The sequence below is a fragment of the Salmo trutta genome, chromosome 15 (assembly GCF_901001165.1).
Source record: "Salmo trutta chromosome 15, fSalTru1.1, whole genome shotgun sequence".
NCBI classification, from domain to species: Eukaryota; Metazoa; Chordata; class Actinopteri; order Salmoniformes; family Salmonidae; genus Salmo; species Salmo trutta.
This window is the reverse complement of record NC_042971.1, coordinates 27,081,058-27,104,034: the sequence shown is the minus strand read 5'-3', so window position 1 is coordinate 27,104,034 and position 22,977 is coordinate 27,081,058. Positions and strand designations below refer to the sequence as shown.

The following is a 22,977-nucleotide window of genomic DNA, read 5'->3' as shown; positions in this document are numbered from 1 at the left end:
TGGACTAAAACAAGGCGGCATGGAAACGTATGCATCTGCTAATAGGGTTGAGCGTGCAAAATAACAGGAGTGGTGAGCTTATGAGGGGGCAATTATGATAAAGCCACAAGGCTCCCAAATGACCAGCCCCAGACACAATCTGCCCAGCCCTGAGGGAGGGAGTGCCTGCTGCAACTCTAGGGACTGGAGGAGGAGGGAATAGCAGGGTTGAAAGGCAAGACAAACAACCCTCTAACATCTCCACACACACACCTGCAGTACACCATCCACTCACACATGTTAAATACTTAAATCCACCAATCAAATTTACACAAAAAGGATCCAAATATTTCGAAGGTCCCTGTATGCCTGGCACTCAAGGGGACAGAAAGCACCTCCTTCTCTAAACAGCTAGGCAACCCACAACAGCTGAAACGGAGCAGTACCTAGCCAATTGCTTTGCCCTAGTTTTTATCAGGCCGGCAATCTGGAGGCCATGCACTGCAAGCCTGTGTACGTGGCTGAGACTGCCGAATATCATCGCCACCAGCTTGCACCTACACCCGAGGCTGTCCAAGCGTGCCACAAGGGGCTGGTACTTAAGCAGCTTCTCGGCAAAGGCCTGCTCCATGTAGCCGTCAAATGAGCAGCCCACTTCCAAAATGAGCACCTCCCCCCACAACAACAATATCTGGCGTATTTGGCACACAGAAAACACATCATCATCAACATCAAACCAGCTTCCCCCTACACAACAATGTTTATGCATGTGTGCTGTTGGTGAGAGTACTTGTCTCACCTCGCTGGCTATCAGGTCAACAAGGCGGTCATGTGTAGCAATGTACAAATCCTATTCACACACACATGCAGTACACTATTCACATACACATACAGACCACAAAACAAAGCCGCAAAGAAGCACAAACTTGGCAATCACTAAAAACAAAGGGTCCACTGAGTCCCGAAGGGCTGACTAGACTAGAGTAAGCACCTCCTGTGGGCTAACTAGCGATCTGTCAAACCCTTGTCGACAGAGAGCCATAGACTCACCACTACTAACTAAATAATGACTAGCTAAAGTATATGTCACCTTTTAATTCTCTACTGACACTAATGATTACCATTCTCTTTACCAACAAACGTCTTTCATTGCATTCTGCATTGATGAGTGAAAGATTATTTTTAACAGAAACAATGCTATCTTATCCAGTTGGAAAGTTGTGGTATGTGTGAAGGGTCTGCTATCTGTGTGTGTTCTTTGGACATTGTCTCTGCAAATTGAGCTTTTCATATCACACTCTTCTGTGGAAAGAGCTGAAATCAATGGGAAAGTGGAAACACACAACCTTAAATCACGTCCTACAGTTCAAGACAGTCCATGCTCAACATGAGAGAGGCTCAAACTAATTTGTTTACCTCTTTCTAACTTCGCTCCCTCCCACACCCACCTCGTTACTATTTCCGTCACACAGCCAGTTTGGAATACATGCAGTTTGGGTGACATGGGTGACAAACTGTGAATGGGGAACGTTCAGTCAGATAACGAGTACCAAAAAGCAAAGGGCTGTTATAAAAGACAGCCGCCAGTTTACAAGCTTGTATACATCTCCATGTTATATTTATTCCAATGGCGTTGAGAGGGGAAGAAAGGAAATTAATGTGCTCACATGGATAATGACATCAAACTTGAGTTTCCTGTTTGAATTTCAATTCTCCGGGATTTAACTTGTGGAGTGATTGATGTGGATAGACTCGTGGAAAATAGACTGCTCAAAATATTTGTGGCACATGCGCACACACACACACACACTTTAGTACTTTAGTACTCCAAAGGTATTTTTTTGTTTAATAAAATGTAAACTTTGTGGGTTGGTTATTTCTTCATTTGCTATTGGTTATTTCTACATTTTGCTTCTTTGAGAATGTATCAGTGTTTAGGATGTGACAAAAAGGAGATGCCAGTTTATAGAACATAATACCATAACAGCGCATATAGGGTTTATCTTTGCAATGGGTTAAACCCTGTTGTCTTTCTGGTACTCAATCTCAAGACAGGAGGGCATAGCCTCTATCATATCCTGTTGATTAAGCAATCACTTGCACACATGACACTCAACAGTCAGAGACACAGCATGTAGTGTTGAATGGGGAGATTCCATCTGCAATCAATCAGATGATATAATGGACAGCCAAGAGATAGTGTGCTTGGGTGAGCTCCAACATGCAAACACAGAGGTCTTGAGCCAGTCCCGCTCACGTGACATGATCAATACAAATAATGCAACAAATGGAAGACTCCATCTTATTCCAGCAATTTTATAGCACCACACATTTGTCCACTGAACCGGGCACAATCCAATTCTGTGCATTAGTGCTGAACATTAGCCTGCATTGTGCCCACTTTACAGATAAAAGCCTGGGCTTATCGATAAATCACTTCAGATGCGAACCAGTACGATTTCCATTTTTGAGTTCTTATTAATCAGATTCTCCGTCAGTTGGAGACCTGCACTTTAAACAAATCATTACAGAGGAGGACAACCACAGTCTGTACCTTGGGACAAAATGTGCACTGTAGTGTTTACTCCAAATCAAATAACCCCTATTTGCAGACAAGAACAAAGACCTTCAAGCAAATCAATAAATAACAGGGAGATTTCATTAACTGAAGAGCCCTTATGGTGACATTCCAGAAAAAAAGCGTTGATCCAACAAGCTATCAGGAGCTTGTAGTCTATTACAGCAGGATCTAAAAACATTACCATCGTGCTCAAAGGTTACATTGTATTCTTGCTGTGGCCTCCTGTTGGGAGTTGCTTTAATCTGGGAGCAGCTTTGGGTTTGTTTTTAACTGATTGCATTTTGTTTCTATTTATTTTCATCACGCTTTGGGTCAGGAAAGTTGAAAGATACACACGACTACATCTCTTCTTCATGCCTTGGGTAGAGTTGTTTATCATATTTAGTTACAGGGGTCAGTTTGTCTTATGTGGGCATGCATTTGACTATGTTGTTGATAAATTACTGTAAGTCTCTGAAATATTCCTGTACTGTACATTGGGAACAGAATGATTTGCATAAAATCCTGTTTGTACATGAGAGGGGGCGAGAATAGATTCAAAAGAAATGCAGACCAAGTGCATTAGTTGTGTGCCATGACAGCAGATTTGTCAACCAAAGAAAGTATCAGCGTGTCACAAAGTTACCAGAGCCACACAAAGTAGGTAAAGCACAGCCTGCACCCACTTTATTGGAGAGGGGGAAAACAGAATTTATCTGTAGCTATTTCAGAAAGAACACACTCAATGGGAGATACTGTAGTTGCTTCCCCCTCAAAAAAGAGTACAATGAAACAAAATTGGTGATAAGTGCAGAATGGATTTGGCTGAGAGTTGTATCTCCAACCCTGTATAGGCATGGAGGTATATCATTGGAATGTGAGGCGTGTAAAAACATCATGAATTACTCTTCATCTCCAGAAAATCAAAGCACTTACACTATGAACCATTGCAGATGGTAGTCTATTACGGCGAGTGGGAAAGCTGCCGTTACCTTCAATATTACTTGCCAACGTACAATCATTGAAAAATAAATTAGACGAGGTACGATCACGAATATCCTACCAAAGGGACATCAAAAACTGTAACATTTTATGTTTTACGGAATCGTCGCTGCATGATGACATGGATATTCAGCTAGTGGGATATATGCTGCACCGGCTAGATAGAACAGCACACTCCGGTAAGACGGGAGGGGGTCGTCTGTGCATATTTGTAAACAACAGCTGGTTAATGAAATCTAAGGAAGTCTCAAGATTTTTCTCGCCTGAAGTAGAGTATCTAGAGTATAAAATGCGCAACCAGAGGGGAAAAAATTATAGATCACCTGTACTCCACACACAGAGCTCTCCCTCGCCCTCCATTTGGTAAACCTAACCACGATTCTATCCTCCTGATTCCTGCTTACAAGCAAAAATTTAAGCAGGAAGCACCAGTGACTCGGTCTATAAAAAAGTGGTCAGATGAAAAAGATGCTAAACTACAGGACTGTTTTGCTATCACAGACTGGAACATGTTCCAGGATTCTTCCGATGGCATTGAGGAGTACACCACATCAGTCACTGGCTTTATCAATAAGTGCATCGAGGACGTTGTCCCCACAGTGACTGTACGTACATACCCCAACCAGAAGCCATGGATTACTGGCAACATTTGCACTGAGCTAAAGGGTAGAGCTGCCGCTTTCAATGTGCAGGACTCTAACCCGGAAGCTTATACTAAATCCTGCTATGCCCTCCGACGAACCCTCAAACAGGCAATACAGGACTAAGATTGAATCGTACTATACCGGCTCCAACGCTCGTCTTATGTGGCGGTGCTTGAAAACTATTACAGACTACAAAGGGAGCACAGCCGCGAGCTGCCCAGTCACACGAGCCTACCAGACGAGCTACATCACTTCTATGCTCACTTCAAGACAAGCAACACTGAGGCATGCATGAAAGCATCAGCTGTTCCGGATGACTGTGTGATCACGCTCTCCGTAGCCAACTTGAGTAAGACCTTTAAACAGGTCAACATTCACAAGGCAGCGGGGCCAGATGGATTACCAGGCCATATGCTCTGGGCATGTGCAGACCATCTGGCAGGTGTCTTCACTGACATTTTCAACATGTCCTTGACTGAGTCTGTAATACCAACATCTTTCAAGCAGACCACCATAGTCCCTGTGCCCAGGAACACAAAGGCAACCTGCCTAAATGACTACAGACCAGTAGCACTCACGCCCGTAGCCATGAAGTGCTTTGAAAGACTGGTAATGGCTCACATCAACACCATTATCCCAGAAACCCTAGACCCACTCCAATTTGCATTCCGCCCAAACAAATCCACAGATGATGCAATCTCTATTGCACTCCACACTGCCCTTTCCCACCTGGACAAAAATAACACCTACATGAGATTGCTATTCATTGACTACAGCTCAGCGTTCAACACCATAGTACCCTCAAGCTCATCACTAAGCTAAGAATCCTGGGACTAAACACCTCCCTCTGAAACTGGATCCTGGACTTCCTGACGGGCCGCCCCCAAGTGGTGAGGGTAGGTAGCAACACATCTACCATGCTGATCCTCAACACTGGAGCCCCTCAGGGGTGCGTGCTCAGTCCCCTCCTGTACTCCCTGTTCACCCATGACTGCATGGCCAGGCACAACTCCAACACCATCATTAAGTTTGCAGACGACACAAGTGGTAGGCCTGATCACCAACAACGACGAGACAGCCTATAGGGAGGAGGTTAGAGACCTGGCCGGGTGGTGCCAGAATAACAACCTATCCCTTAATGTAACCAAGACAAAGGAGATGATTGTGGACTACAGGAAAAAGAGGACCGAGCACGCCCCCATTCTCATCAACGGGGCTGTTGTGGAGCAGGTTGAGAGCTTCAAGTTCCTTGGTGTCCACATCAACAACAAACTAGAATGGTCCAAACACACCAAGACAGTCATGAAGAGGGCACGACAAAGCCTATTCTCCCTCAGGAAACTAAAAAGACTTGGCATGGGTCCTCAGATCCTCAAAAGTTTCTACAGCTGCAACATCGAGAGCATCCTGACTGGTTGCATCACTGCCTGGTACGGCAACTGCTCGGCCTCTGACTGCAAGGCACTACAGATGGTAATGCGTACGGCCCAGTACATCACTGGGGCTAAGCTGCCTGCCATCCAGGACTTCTACAACAGGCGGTATCAGAGGAAGGCCCTAAAAATGTCAAAGACCCCAGCCACCCCAGTCATAGACTGTTCTCTCTACTACCGCATGACAAGCGGTACCGGAGCGCAAAGTCTAGAACCAAAAGGCTTCAAAACAGCTTTTACCCCCAAGCCATAAGACTCCTGAACAGGTAATCAAATGGCTACCCGGACTATTTGCATTCTGTCCCCCCCCCAAACCCCTCTTTTACGCGACAGCTACTCTTTATTTATCATATATTAATAGTCACTTTAACCATACCTACATATACATACTACCTCAATTAGCCTGACTATCCGGTGCCTGTATATAGCCTCGCTACTGTATATAGCCTCGCTACTGTTATTTTTCACTGTCTTTTTACTGTTCTTTTTATTTCTTTACTTATCTATTGTTCACCTAATACCTATTTAGGGTATTGTAAGTAAGCATTTCACTGTAAGGTCTACAGCTGTTGTATTTGGCGCACGTGACAAATAAACTTTGATTTGAGATACATTTGTATAATGAGCCACCACGTGTAGGAGCTACCTGGATTACCTTATCAATTTACAACCCTGGCTCCAAATGCGAGTGAATTTGAAGAAGCACCAAATTAATTTATATTATAAAGTCAACATAATTATGTTAATGAGAAGTCCCCGGTTCTTATTCTTGGAGGGTGAGGTAAGGTTTGGACTGGGCATGTAATCTCCTTAAATGTGGTGTTCTCTAAAATGTTTCTATGTTCAAATTATTTTTAGCTTGAGGGGTCAGATTTATATATTTTTTTGTCAAGTTAAAATATTACAAAAACAACTGTATCTGCAATAATGTTCTATCTGTGCAGTACACCGTGGCTTTGGTTGGCTTAAGCAGTTTTGTTACCAGTGCAAAATGTGAAAATATAAATTGTGTTTCTTCGCACAACAACAAACCATTCATTTCCCCTGCTATTTCTGTTGAAAAAAAGAAAAATAGTAGATGGATCAGGGTTGTCATATTCCAACATTGGCAGGCTCTCGACAGACCAAAGGTATGGACCGTTCACAAACAGAATTTTTAACGCTTGCCAGGATCAAGTAGAGCAAAAAACTTGAATTGATAATGTATAGAAGGCTAGAGTACTAAATCAAGATGTTATAGATTTGTTCAAAGAATATGAGATTCTGCTTTATTTCAATTCTGTTGTACACAGCCAATACTTGTCTAGTTACAGTATATAAGTAAAGTATTAGCTTATCTGCCACAAACCTTGTATAGTTGAACTACTTTATTTATGACAGAATGATGAAGAATTACAGAAAGCAACTCATTATGAGATTGACTTTGCATCAGTGCAAAAACTGCACTTGTTACTATCCAGGGGGACTGTAACCTAAATGTCAAACAGAAGGGACAACAAAGACAAGAACATGATTAATAGATTTAGGAACAGTGTAAATAGGGACTATTTCATGTTTGTAGCTTACTTTCTGATCTTTTATTCCCCTACGAGTTTGAAATAACAGCTGCAAACCTATCCCAATGACACTGGAAATATTGTAAGACATCCTCATGTCTTCAAGGATGAGGACTTTTTCTGTAACCTTCAAATGTGGGAGAGAAGTAAAAAAAAAAATCTAAATCCCACTTCCAAAAAACAATGGTTGATTGGCCTAATCTCTGATTGGATTTCTGAATGAGTATAATTAGAAATATAAATCAAACTGAAAAGTTCTCATTCACATTCCTCTCAAAGCAATCTGTCACATGTCATGGCCAGACAGACTCGTTTGTTCCATTCCCTCTAGGCTCTTGCGCCTGCCATAATGGGAGGTTATGCAATAAAATAAATGTCCACCACAAAATTATAGGAGGTTATGTAGCTTTTGGGCATTCATTAACCTACATAAGAAGGGTCTTTCTCAATGAGGTACTAATTGCATACATTAATTAAAACCGTAAACATAGCTTATCAGTATTCCCTTTCAATCTTTCAAAATATCTGGAATATTCCAACTACTTTCCTCTAGAAACAGTAATTTCCTCTTAGCTTATGGTGAGACTAAAATGTGTTCACTTTTACACATAAGAACAGATACTAAAATGTTCTATGTATCTGCATATTTACTGTTATACCAGTTAATTAACCATTTGATTATTTATTGTAGCACTTTTTCAATTAGGCTACTTCATCTGCACTAACCGATTAAGCAGCATATGCATAACTAATTATTTAACCCTCCCATTGCCACCCACCAATACTTGTATTTAAACTAACATTTCATGCTTAACATTTAAGTTCAGAAATATCATTAATATGTTGTTGTTGATTATGATTATGATTTTTTTTGTTGCAGGGAGGGACTTACAGCAGTTTGAGTGTTATACAGCAACACATCAATACAACGTCACTACACTTTAAACATGCAAACTTCAAGCGGATGAGCACGAGTCCCTCAGCTTAACTTCTGCATGGTTGTGTCATTATAACTTTAATTAGATAACTTCACAGGAGGATACTGGGCCACAACAGGCCTGCGAAACACAGACGTGAACACATCAAACACAGCAGCAATACTGCAGTTTCACTCTTGGTGTGTGTGTCAATCTCTGCAGGGTACAACTCGAATCAGAAAGGTATTAGACCTTTCATCTGGTCGTGATTCCCTCTGGATCTCAGAGTCCTGAGATCTGTTCGACTCAACCTTACAATCCAATACCGATTTACAGTCCTTGGTCCAAAAAATTATTTGGTCAGAACTTTTGTAAATCACAAGGGATTTTAAGACTGAGCAGGCAAATTACAATCTAATATTGAGGGAGAACAGAGACCTGTTAAGCATATTTTTTTGATATGACATAGAAGAAACCCTTCGATTTCAGATTGCATTTGGGATTGCTTGTGTTTTACTATGAATTTGTATCCTTTCAAGACAGTTAATATCTCACTGTGGCCTTCCCACTAGAAGGACTATTCTAGTCAGTACATGTAGCCTAATGTATGCTAAAGGCACATCCCCATCACCTTTCTTCCTGCAAGAGATTCTTACATAACATTCTTCCATAACTTGATACCACCACTAGAGGCACCACTTTGTAGGCTACTTCTGTCAGAGCATTCATTCCAATGACCCTCTGATTAGAGGTCTTCTCGGGTCCAACTGAGGATAATCCGACCTGAGGATAATCAGACCCGGACCCGAGTGGACACAATTTTTTTTTTTTAAAGGGGGACATGGACCCAAACGAATCCGAGAACAATCAGACTCTAACCCGAATGGACCCGATGACAACCAGATCTGGACCCGACCCGTCTAGACCAGACTTGACTGGATCCGAGTGATGAACAAATAATCTCTTTCAGCCAAGTTGCTCTTCTGGTTAGAGAATAGTCATTTATGGGCCTCTCAAGTGGTGCAGCGGTCTAAGGCACTGCATCGCAGTGCTAGAGGCGTCACTATAGATCCGGGTTTGATCCCGGGCTGTTTCGCAGCCGGCCGTGACTGGGAGACCCATAATGAGGCACACAATTGGCCCAGCGTCGTCCGGGTTAGGGGAGGGTTTGGCAAGCTGGGATGTCCTTGTCCCATCGCGCTCTAGCGACTCCCTGTGACGGCCGGGCGCCTGCACACTGACTTCGGTCGCCAGATGTATGGTGTTTCCTCTGATACATTGGTGAGTCTGTCTTCCGGGTTAAGTGAGCAGTGTGTCAAGAAGCAGTGCGGCTTGGCGGGGTTGTGTTTTGGAGAACGCATGGCTCTCAACCTTCGCCTATCTCGAGTCCGTACGGGAGTTGCAGCGATGGGACAAGACTGTAACTACCAATTGGATATCATGAAAAAGGGATAAAAAGTATTTAAAAAAATTACAAAAATAAAATAATACTTCTTTATATGCTGTCTAGGCCTTCTATGTCAATAAACTCACCTTATTAGCCTAAAATAAATCTGCTTTAGTCTATGTAGAGCCATGGTCGGGTCCGCTCGGGTCTATCAGCTGTAGGTACCTTCCCTGTGGCTCAGTTGGTAGAGCATGGTGTTTGTAATGCTAGCATGGTGTGTGCAACGCCAGGGTTGTGGGTTCGATTCCCACGGGGGGCCAGTACAAAACAAATGCATGAAATGTATGCATTCACTACTGTAAGTCGCTCTGGATATATAAGAGCGTCTGCTAAATGACTAAAATGTAAAAAATGTTACATTGACCTGATGACAATCCAACCTGACCTGGACCTGAGGGAAAAGTTAGGACCCAGATCCGTTCGGGTGGATGTAATGTGGGCAGAAGTCTATATTTTGCTGAACTGTGTTTAAGAAATAAAATATAACAGTGAAAACTATATGTTCTATTCATACAGTACTGACTGTATGCTTGTTTTTTAAATTGTAGTTGCATGATTCCCAAAGTGGATGTAGCCTATTTATATATGCAAATCTACATGCAATTGCATTGATAAAGGAAAGAATGTCCAGTTTCACTGCATTCAAGTCCAGCATCTTTGATAGTTACCATATAAAGAAGATATTCATTTCAAAGCTGCCAACCACATGATACCACCCAGTTCATCATGAGTCATCTATCATTGAGTCATGTAAGCACTGTACTAGCTGTATGTCACACAACAAATAATTAGGAAAGTTCACTACATGTTTGTCTCGAACCCATTTTAACCCTTTACACAAAAATAATTCCATGTTCTGGAATGGATGAACACTTGAAATAAAAAGCTTAAGAATGTTCCTTTGCTCATATTCATAAGTATCCGCAGTAACACCTTTGTTAGCTTTTCAGTTGCCTAACCATCTTTTTTAAACAAGCAATTTGAATTGTCCCCTCCCTTCCATGCATATCATTAAAGAGAACGCTGTTGTCGCTAGGTGAAGTACTACTCGCGCCGCCAGATAGAAAGAAGCAGGTGTCCAACATGGCGATCGCAGGCAACGGATCTCTCGCTACTCTTCTCTTTTTGTTCATGATTCCAGCAGCTCTTCATAAAGGTAGGATATCGGCCGATAAACTAAAGTGAAACAAACCTACGTATTTTGAATAGATTTCTATGGACATGGGGGGCAAAAATGTGTCTGCATTAAGCGCAAGCTTTTTCTGGATGTGCCCGCATGATTGTGCATCGATAATAATAAACGAAGAAGTTGAATGTAACTGTTCTTCAAGTTGTAATACGGTATTTGATGTGCCTAAAGGATGAAAAACAAGACTCAAATAGTTGTTACATTCTTTGAATATTTCCATTTAAGTCAAATACAGCCTTTACAGATGTTTTTGCCTTCCATGTAGTCAACTAACCCCTCACACAAATCACTTTGGCTAGTTTTCCCTTCTCGCCTCGAGCCCTGTGCCACTCTACACGCACATAGCTTGCTGGCAGTTTAAATGAGAGAAATGAGATATGAAAACTGTTGTTTTTCAAGTATTCAAGTGTACGTTCAACCTCGGTGTAAAAGTTGAACGTGGTTTGTTTAAGCTAACCAGTCAGCTGTTCTCAATACTTTTGGGTTGTGATTATCCAGATTCTGTAGAACGCCGAAGCCTACAATGAATGCTGAATATTCTAGCGCGAGCTATTCCGTGCGATGGTTGATTTAGGCAGGCTACCATTGCAATTGCACCATTTTTTCTTCTTCTGGGGAGATGATCAGTTTTATTACAGATATAATTAGTTGTTGAATGATGTTGGCCGTTAGATCTTTACAAATAGTATTTAGTCTGCTCCAACTATGAACCGTACTGGGGTGATTGATTGGCCACAGTGTGTGTGTCTCATGCGTGACTTGGTGGGCTGTTGATGCGTAGTGTTACAGTGTAGCTAGAAAGGATACTCTGTCGCTATAAGCTTACATTTGAATGCCCAGGGAACGGCATTAGTGGTGTACAGATGCTACACCGATATAGACAAAAGTTGTTAGTGGTGCTTTTTTGTTGTTGATGTGGCTTGCTTCCTAAACACCTGTTAAAATCAAATCAGTGGCTTACGTAAAACGACATGAACGTGTGCTGTTATAGACTATGTGACAGGCTATTACGAATTAAGCTGATTCAACGATTGCAAATATCGTGCGCAAGGTATGCAGTCCCCGCGTTGAGCATACATTTCACATTTCAATTCAGATGTAGCTAAACTCCTGAATCTCTGAAGTTTTTTTGAATATGTCTTTCATGTTAGTTAACAACTCAGATTGAAGCATAGGCTACCGGTAGTTATTTCTTGAATAATCATAGTCTATTTAGTCTTGTGGAAAAGAACAAACGATTCTCCTAAAAATCCGGCGGGCGCATTAGGCAGTTCTGCCAATTGCCAAACACACTTGTTTTGTATGTACACATCTATTTTCGAAATTAAAGGGAATTTAGTTTACTGTAGCCTGAACATCAACAGGCTAATCTTAATTAAAGCTACCAAGTACCAACACTTGCTGTATAACCTATGATATTGCAGTCCACAAGATGTGCACGGACCTATTTTTTTTATTTATTTAACCAGGCAAGTCAATTAAGAACAAAGGATATATCTTTACAATAACGCTCACACATATGACGTTAGGCTGAATATTTGGCATTTCTTCAGTGTGTTATCTTCTTTCAGAGTGCTTCTTCTGGATGCTCTTTACCATTTCATTGCCAAGGTTTTTATACTAGGTGCCGTTTATTTATATTAGGTAGCCTGTGCTGTGACGTTTTTTATATAAGTTAATGTATCCTAATCAGACCAAGTCAGTCAATACGTGGAATTCATAGAAAACATGTTTATGCTTTCAACACGTGATTTAACCCTATCAGTCCCAAGCCCCCAGCAAAAATCTGCTTTTAATTTATCTGACTTTCATTTATCTGCATGTCCAGCTCATACATTTTGCCTCACAATTAAGTGTTTTATTTTAAGGACAACCATGGCTACAAGTAGAACACTAAACTTTTTGACATAAACAGTTGCATTCATGAGTTTAATTGACAAATGAAATAGTTTGCCCCCTGGGAAATTAATATCCATCTAGTCAGTGACAACTGTGTGGAGTTTAGAGTTTGTGACAGCAATTATGTGAGACTATTACAGTATTATAAAGGAAAGGGGGATACATAGTCAGTTGTCCAACTGAAATGTGTCTTCCGCATTTAACCCAACCCCTCTGAATCAGAGAGGTGCAGGGGGCTGCCTTAATCGACATCCACATCTTTGACACCCAGGGAACAGTGGGTTATTTGCCTTGCTCAGGGGCAGAACGACAGATTTTTACCTTGTCAGCTCGGGGTTTCGATCCAGCAACCTTCCGGTTACTGGCCCAACGCTCTAACCACTAGGCTATAGACACTATGTTCTGGGGTTTACTATGATCTTCTATGCAAAAGTACCCCTTACCTTCTAACAACTCTCGTGTAGCTTGTGAGTGTCATAGAGCAAAGCATTACATGTGCGTGCTCGTGAGAGTCTGTTTTGTTTATATATATATATTTTTATATATATATATATATATTTATATTTATATTTATATATATATATATATATATATATATATATATATATATATATATATATATATATATATATATATATTTATATATTTATATATTTATATTTATATTTATATATATATATATATTTATATTTATATTTATATTTAATAGTTTGTAGCTCAAACCATTCAGACTCTACAGACGTTTTGTAAAAATACCCAGTCCCGGGGCCCTTTGGGATCCGCCCTTGTCTTACAAACACCGCTCTAGCTTAGCCCCCGTTAATCACACAGAGTAACGGTTATCTGCGGATGCAGAAGAAATTGACGAATCCAATGGTAAGTCTGAAGCTAAAACATACAATATTTAGAAGACCTAAGTCTGCCGGCATAACATTGGGACTCATTGGGTTAAATAGGAGGCTATTGCTGCTTTTCACTCGAATGAAGCACAAACTTCAATGCACCACATTCACATTAGGGATGATAGAATAATGGGAACCGACTAACCGTGATTTCTCCCCAAACCCAACTTTTCCTGGGATAAATAACTATGAGAAACAGGTAAATTATAATAAATTATTTCTATGAACACAATAACATGAAATGGAACTGTTAAATTATATGCAACGTCTAAATCTGGCTTCTCCACAGCCTTTTCTCTGCTATCTGCATGATCAATCATCAACACTCAGGGTGGGTACAGACTAGTGATGCACCGATATTACATTTTTGACCGATATCTGATATTTTCCTTGCCAAAAAACCCGATACCGATATTTCAAATTTTAGCGCCCTTTTAAGCATTCTAGTACAGTTAAATAGTTAACACACACACGGACGCAGCGGTCTAAGGCACTGCATCTCAGTGCAAGAGGCGTCACTACAGTCCCTGGTTCGAATCCAGGCTGTATCACATAATTGGCCCAGCGTCGTCCGGGTTTGGCTTGGGTAGGCCATCATTGTAAATAAGAATTTGTTCTTAACTGGCTTGCCTAGTTAAATAAAGGTTAAATACACACACCACACTGAACAAAAAGTTATTTTGTTGGCGTTTACGTATGTCCCCATTACCAGTAAAACATAATCAAAAACTATTTATTTCTCTTACTTGCTGTGCTGTTTCATTGTTCATTTGTTCAGTCGTTTCATTCTCAACCAGGATTTCTATGGAACGCCGTTTGGGTCTTTGCCATGGAACGCCGTTTGGGTCTTTGCCATGGAATGCCGTTTGGGTCTTTGCCATGGAACATCGTTTGGGTCTTTGCCATGGAACGCTGTTTGGGTCTTTGCCATGGAACGCTGTTTGGGTCTTTGCCATGGAACGCTGTTTGGGTCTTTGCCATGGAACGCTGTTTGGGTCTTTGCCATGGAACGCTGTTTGGGTCTTTGCCATGGAACGCTGTTTGGGTCTTTGCCATGGAACGCTGTTTGGGTCTTTGCTATGGAACGCTGTTTGGGTCTTTGCTATGGAACGCCGTTTGGGTCTTTGCGTGTCAAAGATACTATTTAACACTATTTGACGTGTCAAATAACACTATTTGACCAATCAGGACCTGAATATGACTGCATGTCACAATAATTGAACAGGTTCATTCATTTTTTACGTAGTTATTACACATTGATTACACTATCACTCGTATTTCATATGTCACAACGATTCATCGATATGTATGCTATGATGCTGGTAAAGTTGTCTCGCGCACCTACAGTGCTGGTCATAAAAAAAGCTAGCTAGCTCATGGATGCAAACAAGGTTCTTCCCCAAAAACATAGCAAAACGACATCATCTATTTCAAGGTAGCTAATTATATAGCTAGGTGTCATCATCTAAAATAACCCTCATTTATAAGACAGTTCTTATTTGATTAATGGTGGTCGGACCCATCTATGTGAAGCTAGCCACAATATGGATTAGCCACAATAGTGGAATTTGTGGTTAGCCTTCAAAATAAAATGATGGCATAATTCTACTATTTGTATTTATTTGCATTACTGTCAATTACATACTTTTATTTTGAAGGCTAACTGCAAATTCCACTATTGTGCCTAATCCTTATTAGCTTCACAACACATAACCCGGTGCGGTCGAGCCTCACTAGCCAAATGAAGTTAGCTGGCTGCTTATAACGTTAGCTTTGGGCTACAGGGTTAAGTAGCTGGCTAGCTATTTATTTTCATGAACTGAAGGTCAATTTCAATAGGCGAACAACAAGTGGCAACCTAGCTAATACTTACAAGGACTCCTAATTCATTGCTAAGAATAATGAAAATGACTGCAGTTTCTACTGGTCATTGTTTTCTGGTTGGTTGTATTGGTGCTAGCTAGGTACCAAGCTAAAGCTAGCTACCCCAGAAGTTGCGGTCGAACAAATTATGCTTTATTACCAACGCGGTATTGTATTCACATCGTTCGTGGCCGGTGTTTGCTTGTTTGCAGACTTTTTTTGTACAGCTTTGACAGTGCTACTGTATCTTTTTTGACACGCAAAGACCCAAACGGCATTCCATAGTATGAATGTCGTGAAGCTAATAGCAGTGACGCTATTACTGTGTAACTCCATTAGGGCAACATCTGAAAAATAGCGCAGCTGGTAGTGTGTACCGGTGCTCGACCAGTCTACATCACCCATGACAGAGAACAGTTGATTGTCAAGGGCAATGAATTCCATTATCTTGGCTTTAATGGATTTCGCCTTTGAGTTGTCTCTAGAGGTCGACCGATTATCATTTTTCAACGCTAATACCGATTTATTGGAGTACCACAAAAAGCCGATACCGATTAATCGGCCGATTTTTGTATGTGTGTGTATATATATATATATATATGTATATAATATATATATATATGTGTGTATATATATATGTGTAATAATGACAATTACAACAATACTCAATGAACACTTTTATTTTTACTTAATATAATACATCAATAAAATCAATTTAGTCTCAAATAAATAATGAAACAGTTTCAATTTGGTTTAAATAATGCAAAAACACAGTGTTGGAGAAGAAAGTAAAAGTGCAATATGTGCCAGGTAAAAAAGCTAACGTTTAAGTTTCTTGCTCAGAACATGAAAGCTGGTGGTTCCTTTTAACATGAGTCTTCAATATTCCCAGTTAAGAAGTTTTAGGTTTTAGTTATTATAGGAATTATGACGCGTCAACTTTTTCTCTATACCATTTGTATTTCATATACCTTTGACTATTGGATGTTCTTATAGGCACTTTAGGATTGCCAGCCAAATCTCGGGAGTTCATAGGCTTGAAGTCATAAACAGCGCTATGCCTCAAGCATTGCTAAGAGCTGCTGGCAAACGCAGTTAAGTGCTGTTTGAATGAATGCTTATGAGCCTGTTGGTGCCTACCACCGCTCAGTCAGACTGCTCTATCAAATATCAAATCATAGACTTAATTATAAGAAACACACAGAAATACGAGCCTTTGGTCATTAATATGGTAAAATCCGGAAACTATCATTTAGAAAACAAAACGTTTGTTCTTTCAGTGAAATACGGAACCGTTCCATATTTTATCGAACGGGTGGCAACCCCAAGTCTAAATATTGCTGTTACATTGCACAACCTTCAATGTTATGTCATAATTATGTAAAATTCTGGCAAATTAATTACGGTCTTTGTTAGGAAGAAATGGTGCGTCCAAAACTGCTGCATGTACCCTGACTCTGCTTGCACTGAACGCAAGAGAAGTGACACAATTTCCCTAGTTAATATTGCCTGCTAACATGCATTTCTTTTAACTAAATATGCAGGTCAAAAAATATATACTTCTGTGTATTGATTTTAAGGAAGGCATTGATGTTTATGGTTAGGTACATTTGTGCAACAATTGTGCTTTTTTTCACAAATGCGCTTTTGTTAAATCATCACCCGTTTGGCGAAGTTGAAGTGGGCTGTGATTCGATTATAAATTAACAGGCACCGCTTTGATTTTATGCCACACAGGATAAGTTAGTTAACCTAGTAATATCATCAACCATGTGTAGTTAATTAGTGATTATGTAAGATTGATTGTTTTTTCTAAGATAAGTTTAATGCTAGCTAGCAACTTACCTTGGCTCCTTGCAGCCACAATGTCCTTTTGATGCTGTACTCATGTAACAAGTGGTCAGCCTGCCATGCAGTTTCCTCGTGGATTGCAATGTAATCGGCCATAATCAGCGTCAAAAAAGGCCGATTACCGATTGTTATGAAAACTTGAAATCGGCCCTAAATAATTCCGATTAATCGGTCGACCTCTAGTTGTCTTGCTGAAATGTTATTACTCTTTTAAATGACTGCTCGATCCACACAGCAGACATTGTGGGCTAGTTTAGGAATGCTGTATTGCACGTATAGCGCAAAATTTTACGTGCCGTCATTACGTAATGTACCTACATTACATAGGTATGCACGTCAGCTTTGACATCGGTTTTGCACATCGGGGCATTAAATTAGATATCGGCCGATACCGATGTTGGCATTTTTAGCTAATATCGGCCGATTCCGATATGTTCACCGATATATCGTGCATCCCTAGTACAGACAGCACATCTCAGTATGGAGCGCAGTTCACAATGCATATATCATCTCATCATGTAGGATGTCCAATGGGTAAAATAATATGTTCATTGTGTAGATAGTCTCTATCATAATCCATTCAAACGTTATTGGAGTTTTTACCCTTGTAGGATGGACAAATTAAGGGTGACTAACTGAATGGAGTCCGGAGAAAAAAGTGGTCTATAATCAGGAAAATGTTTACAGCATCGCCGTCAGCTACAGTGGCTGCTCCACTAAAAGTTTTGCGATTATACTGCGGTACTTAGAGGTAATTTGTGGTTTAGAACAGTACCCTGCGTCACCACTTCATTGCACCAGACCAGCGTAAGGGGGAGTTAGAGCACGGATTATGCTTTTGGGTCCTACTGTGTCTCTAACTGACAATGAATGGACGACATAAACCTAAATAGAAACTGATAATTATGGACGACTTCAGTATTACTTACTGAAACTGTTGTTACACTAAGGTTTTTATTATTTTATTAGGATTATTTTGTTCTTACTGTAGTACTGTAGTCTACTCCCGACCGGTCATGTTGTACAACGCCTGAGTGGCACAATGGCCTAAGACACTGCATAGCAGCGCAAGCTGTGTTGTTATAGATGCTGGTTCAATACCTGTGCTGGCCTTGACTGGGAGACCCATGAGATGACTGTAGGTTTTTGGTTTCTCTCCCTCTAAAAACAGAAATAAATAATTATAAATAACAAACTATCTTTATTTACAAATTAGTAACAATGTCTCACCCCATGTAAAAAAAAAGCACATTTTCTTTTATTTGAAAACAAAATATTCTCAAATATTGTTATTCTTTAAACAAAGTTGTTATTATTAATTTGGAATTATATAAACCCATTGGATATTCTCACAGATATATTATTAACCCTGTTATTAGCAGCACAATATATATTGGTCATGGCTCCCGAGTGGCGCACAATAGGATTGCCTTGCAGTTCTCCAGCTGTATCCACTGAAAGCACGCAAGCTTCATGGCACGACGGCAGGGGGCACGGGATGGGCCGCAGAGCTGCACACAGAAGACGGCCTTAGTCCATTGGGAAGGGAGGAGGAGGAGGAGGAAGGGAGACGGGTCGACCCCGCCCTGCCACACTGGGTAGCACAGAGAAAAACTTTAAGGGGCATTGCACCAGTAATGGCGCTGACTAGGGAAACATTCCCGCTGTTCTTAGTGCCAGTCTGCACGTTCAAACTAAAACAATGTGCAGTTGAAGTCGGAAGTTTACATACACCTTAGCCAAATACATTTAAACTCAGTTCTTCACAATTCCTGACATTTAGTCCTAGTAAAAATTCCATGTATTAGGTCAGTTAGGATCACCACTTTATTTTAAGAATGTGAAATGTCAGAATAATAGTAGAGAATGATTTATTTCAGCTTTTATTTCTTTCATCACATTCCCAGTGGGTCAGAAGTTTACATACACTCAATTAGTATTTGTTGGACTACACACTTGCTTCAAATCATCACAATCCTGATGATGATGAGCTGATGATTTGAATTAGTTGTGTATTGCTAGGGCAAATACTAAAACCAAAATGTCCACCCCTTTGGGTCCCCAGGACCAGGATTGAGCACCATTGCAGTACAGTAATACATTCCACACTAAAATATTAGTTTGTTTCATTGATTTACCCAAGAGAGCATAGCTACATCTATGAACTTTATGCTTTTCTGTTGTGTGTAATATGCGATAGCCTATATGTCATAGGCTATGTATTGGATAACGGTACAATCATTTGGGCTTTTTTAAACTTGGGCTCATAAAATGTTTTTAATGTAGGTTCATAAAATGTATTTGATGTGTAGCTCATTAGGCTCAGGTAGCATCAGGCTTGAAATTTCATGCAGATCAAAGATCTAATCAAGGCCAGACATTTATATGCTTTAGAATGACACCGGTTATGGCAGGAAATTCCGGGTTACCTGGGAGAAAATGCTGGGAAAATATTCAACCCTAATCCATTGTTGGAACAGTGGTAGGTGCTTGATAAACTATCACATTTGCTGCCTTGTTGATTTTTAAACAAAGCATGGGGTAGGCCTACAGTCAGACAGAGCAAATCAATAATTTAACTCGACCACACTTTACAATTTGCTAAGGAATTGCAGGATTTAAGATAAATGGAGTCACTGAAACGATGGTAAATATTGCAGTGTATTCAGGACAAGAGAGAGCTGCAGGTGCATTCATTTGTTGATCACCACTACATGTTGGCGCACGCGATGGTTTTAAGTTCATCATATGAGCAGTCATCAAATCACTCAAGTGCTCCAAATGAAATTGTTCAGCTGACGAGGCATTTTAAGTTCTTAATGTAGATTTAATTGAATGGCTTGTGGCCATCTATTTACTTTAAAAGCATTCAATATAGCCTAACTAGAGCATATTTTCAAAAATCACCATGAACAATTGGCCTAATGTGCAGTAATTTCCCATGTAGTTTGGCATTTTAACGATAGTTGTTCTATTGATTTTGCCTATTGCCATTGTTTCACAGCTAAACAGAAGAACCAGTACAGTTTGTTTGGAGTAGGCCTTTGGATGACCTTTTCAGTGAGACTGAATCTGTTAACCTCACTGTAATATTAAGAGTCAGATTAGGTAATAAGATCTCTAATTTCTACACATAATTTGAATACCCCCCCATATCCTGTATTGAGTTTGGCTCACTGTAAAGTCAGTAGCCCAGTGATTGAAACAGGTGTGGAAATGGACCTGTATATTTCCTGCTGCTCTCTGTTTCTCTGGTGCCCTGAGCAGTAATGAAGAACAATGGCTTTATTTTGAGAGGAGGAGGTTGAAGTGGTTGTGCCATCCAATAGATGACTGGGTTTGGTCACATCTGGCCATTATGCACTTAGTATAATCAAAGACAGAGAAGGCTAAGTTGTTACTGCGGTGCTAACTGATCCCTGATGAGGGATGCTGGATTAAAATCACATATTTTCAAACTACTGTACAAAATGTGCCACTTTATAGGTCTACTTTTTAAAGTAAAAATTGAAATGTAGAAAAAAACATTCATAGCCTTTGAAGCTGTCAGTCATAACAACGGTACTAAGTCTAGCACACTGCTCTGAAAATAGTTGTTCCAAAATAAATATTTTGATTAGGCCTAGTTCTTTTCCCCCGGGAGTTGTTAGGCCCCAATAACCTTGTTATAGCAGGATGTCATTAAATCAGACAGGAAGGGATGTTGTATGATATAAGTGGGCACATTTTGCATGTATTCATCCATATAATGCTGGGTTAAACAATGAATAAACAATCTATGGATATTATTTATGGTTCCATACCCCTGAATAACAAAATGCTGGTTCATCATTGTAAGCAGGTAAGTAAAATGAATGTGTCCTTTTGAATACAATACAGGTAATTATCAACTGGGCTTGATGGGCTTGAGTGATCTGCGTTCTCATGTCTGACATTAGCATAACACTCGAGCCGGTATTACATTTCAGTGCCCCTGACAAGACCCTTCAAGCAGCCTCACTGTCTCCCACGGAATTGGATCCCTTGTGCTCATTGTATTCAGTTCCTGCCTATTGTTCCTAGCTATTGCTGCAGTGTCTTGTCTGATGATAGGTTCTCTGCTGTTTTGTCTGCACAGATGCTAGAGGATTATGCTGTCTAATTCTCTTTATGCCTGAGCTGGGTGATGCAAGGAGGGTCTTGTGTGAAAATGCACACTAGACCCTCCCTTGTGGTAAAGCTATTGAAGTACAGGTCAGAAACAGTGTCCCTAAATAGCATTATTATGTAATAACATAACATTGTGTATTGTCAGAGTGATTACTTTTTATGAGCAACCTATTAACAGTCACTGCAGTAGGCACAGCCTAGGCCTAGCCTATTTCTTAATTAAACTAAATGTTTGAACCAGGTTGCTTTTCTTAGACGGTTTGCTGCTGCTTTGAAGTGTGCAGTATTTGTTGGGCTCCACTTGGCTGTCAGACTAATACCTTCCAGACTGAAAATGAGAATGTGTGAGGGAGACACTAATCTGCATAAGAATATTTTTGAGGATTATGGCTGGAGTCTAGCAAGCTGCCATCCTATTGATTGGTCGCTTGGCCCTACAGAAATGACAGTGAGACCAGATCCCTCTTAATTCTTACTCAGTTTGAACACAGACAGATTTCCTGCCTTATTCTTGATGCTTTCTGCCCTAGGGCTGGGTGGTATTACGTATTTTATGATTATACCGGTATTGATGCATTAAACGGTTTGGGTCTTTACTTGACCTTATATAACGGTATTTGAATGTTTGGTTTGTTAAATATGATACGCCGTGTGTAATATCTATCTATCTATCTATCTATCTATCTATCTATCTATCTATCTATCTATCTATCTATCTATCTATCTATCTACCTAGCCCCACCCCCTGTCACTCAAGGAGCGCATTTGTTGTTGTTTGACCATGAGACACTTGCGTTCAGTCTGCATGGTCAATGCAGCACATGCAACAATGTTGATGACAACGATGCCGTTTTCACTTAATATAAATCCACTAGCGTTCTATAATTACACTATTAGTTTGTGTTTCTTACATCTGCAAACAGCTAGTTTGTCTTTTCTTAGCAAGTTGGGCCTAAATCTTATTAGCCGCTAATCACTAGTTAGCTGGCTAGCTAGCTAATAAATGTACTGAGTCAGAGCAAACGTAATTAGCTATATAGCCTGATAATACCAGTGATGGTGTAGACCTAAATCAGCATGTTATTTGTGCAACAGTATCTTCTAAATCAAAAAGGAATAAGTGAAGCATGAATATGTTAGCTACATGAAGTAGCTAAGAAAAAACATTAAATGTAGACAAAGATTATAGGGTCCCCTAAGAAACACTTAACAACACTTTGGTTCCTACCCTGTCACAATGGCATTTTCATTCGTTGTTATGTCAAACAACACTGTATTCAAGTGCCCACTATTATACTGTAACTCTAGAATTAGAATAATCATTCTATTTCCATGATTCCAACAGATCACCCAAGTGTTTTGCTCTAAATCGCAAGTCAAATCGCAATTGCAACATTTGGTTAAAAATAAGGCCTAGATTGTTTGCCGATATCGTGCAGTCCTACGTGGCAGTGTTGTCACGTCCTGACCAGTAAAAGAGGTTGTTTGTTATTGTAGTTTGGTCAGGGCGTGGCAAGGGGTGTTTGTTTAGTGTTTCGAGGTTTGTTGGGCTATGTTCTTGTTAGACATACTAGAACTAACATAGA

General features: G+C 40.3%; 1 protein-coding gene across 5 annotated transcripts in view; it reads left to right on the top strand.

Annotated features, from left to right (window-relative positions):
- Positions 1 to 10,575: 10,575 nt before the first annotated feature.
- cadm1a (cell adhesion molecule 1a) overlaps positions 10,576 to 22,977 on the top strand; it is a 413,170-nt gene continuing 400,768 nt past the window's right edge. For 4 of the 5 annotated variants that reach the window (XM_029690810.1, XM_029690813.1, XM_029690812.1 and 1 more), the window contains exon 1: positions 10,576 to 10,694. In XM_029690810.1, the coding sequence (XP_029546670.1) occupies positions 10,622 to 10,694 (73 nt within the window). In that variant the 5' untranslated portion in view covers positions 10,576 to 10,621. The remainder of the gene's footprint in view (positions 10,695 to 22,977) is intronic. The other variant, XM_029690811.1, reaches the window with a different exon arrangement.